The 10915-nt window shown below is 32.1% G+C and overlaps 1 protein-coding gene across 2 annotated transcripts in view; it reads left to right on the top strand.

The window, feature by feature from the left end:
- The window catches only part of LOC106467939 (ADP-ribosylation factor-like protein 1), a 26708-nt gene extending 17768 nt beyond the window's left edge, over positions 1–8940 (top strand). For both annotated transcript variants that reach the window (XM_013928325.2, XM_022396169.1), the window contains exon 6: positions 2198–8940. In XM_013928325.2, coding sequence (XP_013783779.1) covers positions 2198–2228 — 31 coding nt within the window. In that variant the 3' untranslated portion in view covers positions 2229–8940. The remainder of the gene's footprint in view (positions 1–2197) is intronic.
- The last annotated feature ends 1975 nt before the right edge of the window (positions 8941–10915 follow it).

Genomic DNA, 10915 nt, shown 5'->3' with positions numbered 1-10915 from the left:
AGATGCCAGGTTAATCACATATCTACTGTGGCAAATTACATCTCTCCCTCCCTGGAACTTTGGCTTTGTACAAGCCTATTCTGCCAACTTTTTAACCTGGACAAACTTTATCACCAGGATTTTTAATTAGATGCCAGGTTAATCACATATCTACTGTGGCAAATTACATCTCTCCCTCCCTGGAACTTTGGCTTTGTACAAGCCTATTCTGCCAACTTTTTAACCTGGACAAACTTTATCGCCAGAATCACTTTAACCACAACCTTTTTTTAGTCTCTTTTAGCCTTAAATAACTTGTTTTTAAATCATTTCAAAGCCATTTCTAATGCTTTCAAGTAAGCGAGAAGTGAGGAAAGTATAACGTACATCATAGGGCAGTCAGCAGTATACTCGTGCCTATTCTCTGATCCTACATGTGCAAAGAATTGTGATTATGCTGTTATTGGTTAAGCTAATAAATAGCAACACACACACGCACACAAAATTAACAAACTAGTTTTGCCTACTTCAGAGACATCTCAACGTATTTATACAAAAGATGTTAAGAACAACTAGTGTACAACTTTCGTAATGCAAATAAAGCTAATACGAATGTGAGTTCAAGTATTTGTTGCATTTTCATGTCCTAATTTTTGTTTGAAAAGAGTCTAGTAAATACATGATATGGTGTTTCTGATAGTCTTGATTTCTAAAATCTTCTGGGGAAGTTAGGCCCCAGACACACTAGACTCGACATTGCACTTTCAGCCTTAGTACCATCTCGTGCCAATAGGGTTACCCACTTACTCTTAAAGATAATGAAACCTTGCCCCACTTTGGGCTACCATAATCTTATTTTTGCATTTAATTTGAGTTCACTGTCGTCTAAGCTGAAGAGCTAACTCCAGAACTTCCAGATTTTAATGGTGCACATTCAAGTTGTCCATCTTTTCTTCACTTATTCTCACCTAATGTTCCATATTATCAATTCTTCGAAGCAGGAGTGTGCGCCATCATTCCTCTAAACCAGGATTACCACAGTCAATAGATCATAAAATGAAAAGCTTTATACTCCTGTCTTTTTGAACCCACTAACTGGTCTTCTGTATGAAAACAAATGTTTTTGGTATTATTATTTTCTTTTAGTACAAGATGGAATGAATGCTTTTTTTAAATTCCACTAGTATTAATTTATCTTAGATGTTTTAACAATGGATATACTTATTTTAACTTGCACTGGTACTTATTCTTCGGTGTGTGTGTGAAAAGAAGAAAGATTCTTTTTTTTTAATTCCACTATTAAGAATTTGCCGTAAATGTACAAAAAGAAAGAAATAAACCTTTTTTATTATTCCAATGATAACAAGTTTTTTTGGTGTATAAAGAGGAAAAAATATACTTTAATTCCAGAAGCTTCCAAAGCAACTAATATCACGTTTTCACATGGTTTTTTTCTAAGAATCTGTTTAATGTAATAGGTTGTAGCTATGTATTTTACAAGCACTTTGGAAATATTGAGCAATGAAATAGAATAGAGAGAAAGCTCTTAATGTTTTTTCTTCCCATTTACCAATTGTTGGTTAGATATCCCAACTCTGTAGTACTTTCTCATGATCTGTTGCTTCACCTAAGTGACACGGGTTAAATTTTTTTATTGACCCAAGCATGGCCTAGTGTTGAGTGTGAATGTGAGGGCCTGTGATTCACATTCCGTTGCCACAAAATGATGCTCTGCTCTTTGCAGCCGTGGGTGTACGATAAGAGTGTCAGTCAGATCGAGGGTATTGGGTACTGTTGACTATCTGTCTTCCCTGTAGTCTGTCAGTTCAAATATTGCCCTTTTTGAGTAGCTTTCCATAAATTTCCATATACTACATCTTTTTATCACAAAAAATGTTTTTAGAACCAGTAAAATAATTAACTGCTAGATCATGGTCAGTAAAATACAAGTAGTCTTGATTGCATAAGTAAGAATTAACTCTTTTTTTTAATATCTTTCAACTTAAGTTTTAACCCTGAAATTGCTTAAAAATATTACATTTGCTTATTTTTCTCTCAATTCTATAGTTATCACAAAAAATATTCTCATTAATTTAGTACAATATGACTAGTAAGGCTTAATGTAAGATTCTTTTATGAAACGTTTTTTTTACATTATTTTTTTAACACGTCGTCTTGATGCTGTAGAGTTGATTGAAAAATCTCGGTTTATTTACAGGTTATCAAATGCTCTGTCGAACAACAAGTGAAGTGTCAATTGAAAAATTCATTTTCCTCACATGTAAAAAAAAAAGAATAACAAATGTCATGAAAAATGAACTACTGTGGTGCAGATGGTCATGTGACTTGCAGTGGATGTTCTCCTGCCAGGCTGATTGATGTGTGTGCATACAGCAAGCACTATGGACAGAGCACCAATACAGTTTTTGGACATCAGTATTTAATAGAAAAAATTTGCACAGAAAACAGTTTACATCCACTGACTTAAATCCAGCTTATTCTGTCATTCTAGTCACTTCCAATTCTTTTATTAGTATTTCCTCATTTTCTCCCCATCTGTCTTGATGCCTATATTATATAGAATAGCATTTGCTCTATGACATTTTAAAATTTGTTGATTTTTATTGTGGAACTACAAATGCAAAATGTTCTTTAACTATATATTTTTAACAGATATATATATAATAACTTGATAGATATCTCTCTGAAGAAAATAAAATTCAAACATTGTACAGGAATTTATGTTATTGTCTTAAGCTGTATGTATTGAAATGTGTAAATTAAACTTTCTAAACTCCTGTGCTAATCCCCGTGAGGTTTCTTTATAATGCAAATTTATAAAAAATATATACAGCAGTAGCTAAATATAGGATTTAAAAAAAAACAATGAGTGTGTTTGTTTTGTATTTTCTAGTTAAAAATTGAGTGATTCCTGCAAAGAACGAATTTTAAGTTTTTATCTTGGTAGTTGTTCTAGTGAACATTTTTTTTTTCTTGTGTTATTTTTGTATTTTCTGGTTAATATTTTAGTGATACCTGCAACATGAATTTTAAGTTTTAATCTTACTTAGTTGTCCTAGTAAACCTTTTTTTTTCATCTCATCTAAAACATGAGCTGCTACTTTGTCTTGTTAAACTCTCTGAATGGTTAAGCCTTAAAAACACTAATATACTAGTATTTATTGTATCTACACGTCATTGGTGAAATTGATATCACTATCCATTTATAAAAATGACAGGTGGGAAGTATAGATTGTACAGGATCTTGATCATGTTCTAATAACCTTACATGACACATGATGCTAATAATTGACCTTACGTGACACATGATGCTAATAATTGTCCTTACGTGACACATGATGCCAATAATTGTCCTTACGTGACACATGATGCCAATAATTGTCCTTACGTGACACATGATGCCAATAATTGTCCTTAAGTGACACATGATGCCAATAATTGTCCTTACGTGACACATGATGCCAATAATTGTCCTTAAGTGACACATGATGCTAATAATTGACCTTACATGACACATGATGCTAATAATCTGCTATCTTTATAAAGAATTTTGTTTTTAGAAAAGTGAAGAATGGGAAAAAAATAGTTTTTCAAGCATTTTAATGAATGAGCCAAAACAAAGGTTATGTACAGGTAGACATTTGTGGAATAGAAATTCACAACTACTTAGTGATATAATGGAATAAATACCTGTATGACTTTTGTAGTCTTAGTCATTCTTTATCACAAATTTTACCAATAAACGTGCATAAAATATTAAATTCACTTACAATCTAATAGATTCTGCTCGGGCAGCTTGGATGTGAAGTGTACCAGTTATGTATTGATTATGGCCCCAGGATATAGAAATGATTTTTGTAGGGGGAAGAAGTTTTTGCTCTTGGAAAGCTTAGACAAGTCTTCCCCTTATCTTTTAGAGGTTATGTAACTATTTTATATTTATGGTTTGAATTGTGTATTTGTAAGTATTTAAAAGGTTGTGACAATCAGATGGCAGTTGTTATGACTGAATTACTAAATAGTTACTGTTTTAATATTATTGTTATTAGATATTAATTCCCAATTAGTTAATAGCCTATGTTTTAGCTGAAAATCTGTTTCATCTTCTTACAAAATGGCCATATGTTTCAGCTTAGTTTGCCATCATCTTCTTGCAGAATGGCCATATGTTTCAATTAACAAACTGTTACCATCTTTTTTTGCAGAATAGCCACATCTTACAGCTGACAATCTGCTACCATCTTGCAGAATGGCCATGAACTTGCATTAGCTGGGGAATATGATAAAGGGGTGAAAATTCATTTAAAAATTGTAGTCTGACTTTTTATTTTAAAATCTGCATTGTGCACACAAACCCATGATGCTCAGCTATGCCAGTTGTTGGTATATTTTAATTTTGACCAGTCTCCCTATGATAATTTATTTCATCGTAATTATCCAATTCATTATTATTGGATGACTTGTGAGATCAAATATTGTTTTATAAATAAAAATGTAACTGTATCCACGTTTGAAGATATTTTTAGTACCATAGTCCGAAGTAAATGTGTTCTAAAATGTTTATAGCCAGATTACAAACTAAAGTGGTAGAATCTGAGATAAAGTTCGAATATCAATGTGTATCTTTAATGCATTTGCAAACCTGGAAAGTCTAGAATTTTGTCTGCAAAGTTAGAGAAAAAAATGTAGCCACATTCTCTTAGAAAGGCAGCAGATGAAATATCCACTTGTCCTGGCTGTTCTTTGTTGTTATCCTGATTGTGGATGATATTAAAACTTGCCATCACCCACCTATCATAAGAAGGCCAAGGTATTCGCATTTAGTCTTTTTTTCTTTCAAACTTCGTAACAAAATAAAAAACATTACTTAGTGAGTAGGTATATTGTTCTCCACTAGGGTTCTTGTCACACACTTTAGCTTAATACAGTTGAAGTCGTGAATCAACAATGATGTATCTTAAGTTAATCATAGTCGACAAATTTTCTAATCTGGTGCTAATATCCACTTTAATAATGAATTCAAAGTATTAAGAAACAGACTTAACGGCAGAGTCCGACCCCATACCTTAGTACTGATCTGTCTTTCTAACTTCTTTGACATTTGAAAACAATTATAATGTATTTCATCAAATATTTAATCCAACTCGTAACATTTTAAAAACTGAAATTTATCAAAATTAGCTTTTATATCATGTTAATGTTAACTTTCAAAAATATCTAAAACGTTATTGTAAAAAAAAAAAATTATTTTCCATGCACTTGTTATTTCTAGTTGTTTTTTACAAAGTGTAGTGACTTACTGTTATAATTTTAGTTGAAAATATTTTGTTCCCTTTTTTTTGAATTTGGACTAAATTTCTACTGAATGAGGGAATAGTTATTTCAAATTGATAATTTTGTAGGATTATAGATACTACTGATAGAAACTTCAAATACTTGTGTCAACTGTGATGACAGTTATGGATAGGAGTTGGACAGTTCCTTAGGAATTTATGGTGGGGTTGTTGGAATATTCCTGTTTAAAATATGAATCGGGCATTTTTTGTTGTAATATTTTATTACTTAATATTAAGTAATCAAAAATTCTACTTCAGAACGTGCTTATTATTTACATTAAAGCTATTTAATGATTACTTGTGAGTGATATCACGTGAAATTGTAAAAAGTGAGTAAATGTCATATTGTGCTAGCAGTTCATGAAGTAAAATACACATTACCATATTTGATTCTTCTTATCTGAAGCATGTTTTTTTCATAATTAGTTAAGCCAGTTCTTTCACAGAAATCTATGGGGTAAAAACTGAACAGTTTACTTCTAGAGACATTTACTTAACAAATTGACAACAAGGAATCTTTTGGTCCATCAGGGCTGTCCTTACACACCCATCCTTGGGAAGAGTAAAACATTTACACTCTCCATTTACTTTTTTCAACAAATTATCAAATCCTCTTCTTAAAGTGATGGCCTCCAATACTGCTGGTGCCAATTCATTCCAGAAATCATTCACCTCGTTAGAAAAATAAAACTGTTTACCAAATCTTAAACTTGTGTCCTCTCATCTTGTTGCATTTCAAATATAGCACAAAGAAACTAGAGACCTTTATCCTATAGATCCCCCCCAATAATCTTATAAACTTCAAGATCACCTCTTATCCTTCTTCTCTCAAGAGGAAATAAGAAAATCTGTCTCCATCAGATGACCCTCTCATCCCAGTAGCCTTTGGAACCCTTTCAAATAAGTCAGTATCCTTTCTTAGAGGATACCAACCCTGTATATACAGTATCCTATGTTATGCTTAACTAGTGATATGATTAATTTTACTCATGGTACCTTAATAAACTTAAACATTTTTGTAAGATGTCATTTTGAGAGTGGACAAACTTGTTTGTTTATTTATTACACTTCAGTTAAGCTTTTATTGCTGTTTTAACAATTGATCACCAATTCTATATTGCATGCTGAATAGAAATTCCATAAGAATGGCAAAATAGCTCAATTTATAAAGAAAGTTTAATATTGTGTAAACCCTTGATTAACTACAGCTGTAATACCTCAAACTGTACAGGTCTAGGGTGTTTCAGTTTGTTTAAAAAAGCAATTGTGGATTTGACTAAACATTTCCAATTCCTATGATGTTAAGTAACTTCAAGGGCTAGGTTACAACACACATAAACATAGATCCTGTAAACATCTGTTTAGTTTGGTGGCTTTATTTACTTTGCTGTTTTTAACAAAGTGTAACATTAATTTTGTTTAAGTGAAATTTGTATTATTATATAAGCTTTAAATTAGCTGGGACATAAAGTTTTTGTGGTTTTACTGAACCCCACCTGCTCGATTGCACCAAATGAGAGCCAGTTCTTAATAACTACTTGTTAGTTACTAATAATAATACTGACCATGACATCAGGTGTCCATTTTTGTGTGGGAGAAATTATGTTTAAGTTTCGTAATGATTTTTTTTAAAACAAGCCATTATTAGAACATTCTCACTTTTAAGAAAATACGAACTGTGGCAGTACGCTGTTTTGCTTGTTTCACTTTGTATCAATATTATGATTGTTACAAGTACGTGTGAGATTTAAAGAAATTCAAGTCTTTGCAAGATAATTGAGTGGATGGTATCTTAACCATCTTCTTCTGGGTGACATTTAGTTTTTATGCACTGAAAATAATAGATAATTGTAGAATATAAAATTTGTAGAAAACGTCATCTATCTAATTCACACAATTTGGGAGCGAGTTACAAAATTTTGATGTGAAAAGAAAATAATCTAAAAAAAAGTATAACAAGATCTAACTCTGAAATTATCTCGTGATGTTTGTAATAAGTTTATATTAATTACTGCAGGTAATATATTTAACAAATACATTAACATTTTCAAAATATGGTTAAAACCTAAAATTATATAGGAATTTCATACTATATTTTATGATAGCTTCAGTTTTACTCCTAAAACAACCTTGATTGGAGAAAAAATCTGGAACTCTAAGATCACTATAGCACAAACAATTAGTTTTCTTCATGTTTCAAAGTTTAATTATGAGATTTTAATTGACATTTACTAGAGCAACATCATACAACCAGACTACAACTCATTGAAAGCTTGGGAAAATCTGTGTTAAGTATGCTACACGTGAAATATATCAAGACGTATATATATACATATATATCATCAGCAATTACTATTAAGATAAATGAACTTTATGAAATGACGGGTTATTAATGAGTTTAATATTCTCTGTTGTATTTGTTTTTTTTCTGTATGTTGCACTTAGTAATTTTTAGGATAATTTGATAGTCATCATAGTATCATTTTTTGTTTACAATTTGGATCACGTGAACATTTTTCTAAGTTGGGTGTTAGTTACTTTTTCAACCATTTTGATATAATTTCAGTTTGTTTTAGTAATAGCCATTTTTGTGCATTTTGAACTTTTAAAACTTACTGAACCATTTCATTGCTTATTAACTTTGATGTATATATTCTACTTTTCAGTTTTCATCCTCTTATGAAATCTTTCACAAATTCAGTAAGATGACCAACTTGAATGTATACGAACAACCATTTTTCTGTCGTTGTTTTAACTTTGTTAGTTATGTAGTATGATCAAAACTATATCTATATATATGTTTCTTCAGTGTTTTTAGGTTATTAATAGGTATAAGGAAGAAGTGGTGTGTATTGTAATACATTTTCTCTAAGATCATCAAAAAACCACCCCTCAATACTGACCAGAATAAAATTAAAGAAGATTCTGATGATAGTATACTTTTTATCTTTTTTTTTGTAACAAATCATATGGGGGTGTTTCTTATTATAAGTTGTTTTCACTGAGATATATAAAAAAAAGTAATAATTAAACACCAAGATATACTCTTGTGAGAACCTGCACTTCATTGCTTTGGGAAAAAATCAGATAATGGACAGTATATATTTAACACATTTTTCACCAACAAATCTTAAAAAATTAAAACTATGATATTTATGTATCATGTTACCATGGTTGTTCAAATGCAAGAACATCTATAAATCATAAATGTCTGTATCAATGTTGGAATTAGGCTGATCGATATTTAAAAACATGAATAGTATGGCACTAGGAAACTAGTGACACTTTGGATGTGGATGTAAATCTGAAGTATATAACACCTGGTTTTTTTTTGTTGTTGTTGTTGTTAAGAAGTGACTGCTGTGCTTTTAGTTTGGGACACTTGGGAAAGCTTGTATATCAAGGGCATTAATCTTTCTAAACCAAATAAAACTTAAGTTCCTTTCAAACAAAAACTGTGTGTTCACTGATGATCGTGGCTTATAACTTAAAGTATTTATATTCAAGATGTGTCTGAATTGATGACATCAGTCTGATTGAGACAAACAAGTTTGAGTATAAGGTGATGTTAATTTGAAAAATAAAAATACTTTTGACCATCTTACAGCTTGCATATTGCATTTTCATAGCCTCTAAAACCTTCAAAATGCATCTCTACAGTTTGTTTTTTTTTAGTATCCCTGTGTATTGTATCTTGTATTTAATATCCTCTACAACAAACCGTTGCTAACTCATCAATTTGGGGTAAAATGTATAGCTGATAACTCGGATATCAAATACATAATACCATGTTGAATAGCACTCTGTAAAAGATCATAGCATACACACTTTGACCCCCACCCATGCACATTGAGTTAATGGAACTTTAAGTGAACAAATATATCTTAGGTTTTTTGTTGTTTTTTTGCTTACATATCTTTATACCCTATTGTTAAAAATATCTAGGTGGAATTTCTGGAAAGCTTTATCTAGACATCCCACTTAAAAACATATTAATAAGGTTAGTTGCATTTCGTAAAAAAAAAATGTTCAAGATCATGTACTATTTTGGAACTTACCTCCCTTATTTATCATGCTCTCTAGGAATATAATGGTCATGATTATAGTGATACCGTGTTATCCAACACTGCAATTTCCATTGTAACAAGCTTGTGTGAAAGATGGTGAAGTCAATAATAGACCACACATCTTCCAAGATTAGGTTTAAGCAGCGCTTAATTTGTAACTGAACGATCCGGAACAACGTTTCGGTGCATTTTTTTTAAAGAAGAAAATGTCCCACTTTTTCTAAGAGTGTTTGTTCATTACAAAGGACCATTGACCTCATACCGATTTCATCTGGCGAATGTGAGAGCGTATTCTCACAACTGAACCTAATCATCACTCCAAATCGATCTTCTCTTCGTATAGCTATCAAACTGAAAAAAGTTTGAAGCCTATGTGGAAATTAACGTACTTCCTTTATTCATTTTTATTTCATATATATTAATGTATGGCATATCTATTTCAGAAATATTGTCACGTATCTGCTTGTTTGTTAATATCCCATAGAAATTCTTTCCGAGGAACTTCAGCGATACAAGTCCTTTCTTTATTAAATCAGTTTATTCTTTCTCGATACAAACTTTTAGTACACAGTAATTCCACAGTCAGTACGTTTCTCGTCACTTTAAACTTAACAACTTTTATAATACACGCAATAAATCACAAGGATTCACAATCTCGATAACTTCGCTCTCTACGAGTGCCAAACACACACTATCTCGAAACAGACTCGTAAATTACCCGAACAACCGTAACTACTGTTCGCTTAACCATACATTCAATGCCACTGGCACTTCTCGCCAGGCTTATATACTAATAAAGAGGCGTCTCAAGCTTCCCCAATAATTCGAGAAGCTCAGTCACGCATGCGGTAGCAGCGTCACGTGACTTCCGCTGTCGTAACACTGCCCCTTCCTTAGTATTGTTCGTCTCGAACAATAGCTACTTACATTAAACCAATAGCTAATTAACAATAACTTGATTAAATGTACAGAATTTACAAGTACAATAAGGTCTCTTAATTTTATAGGACGTTTCTTCTTTCATACTGGTCTCTGTGTAATTGGCTTCTGCTTCACATGGGATTCATCTGCTCCATTAGGAAATGTCCCATTATCAGTAGCAGTCATATTAGTGGTAGTAACTTCATTAACGGCTTCACTGTTTTCCTTCTCAAAACCAGGTAGAGTTTCTTCTCCAACAGTGGCTTTTTCAGATGACACATCTTCAGCAGCGTCATTTGTTCCGTTATTCATTTCATTCCAACTGAAATGTCCTGGACCATGATAATGCCAAAGCCTGTTAGCATGCACCACCTTTGCCTTACCTCGCTGACCACATTTAATTTGGAAAGTCACATCTGAGAGACGATCCACTATGTAATATGGGCCTTCCCATGGAAAAGACAACTTAGGAGACTTCCCTTTGGTCTTTTTGGGATTATACAACCACACCTTGTCTCCTGGTACAAAGCTGACTTGAGTAGATCTCTTACCATAACATAGCTTCGTGGAATCAGCAGACGCTTTTAAGTT

Source organism: Limulus polyphemus, unplaced genomic scaffold (assembly GCF_000517525.1).
Source record: "Limulus polyphemus unplaced genomic scaffold, Limulus_polyphemus-2.1.2 Scaffold2804, whole genome shotgun sequence".
Classification (NCBI taxonomy): Eukaryota; Metazoa; Arthropoda; class Merostomata; order Xiphosura; family Limulidae; genus Limulus; species Limulus polyphemus.
This window is presented reverse-complemented; position numbering and strand designations above follow the sequence as displayed.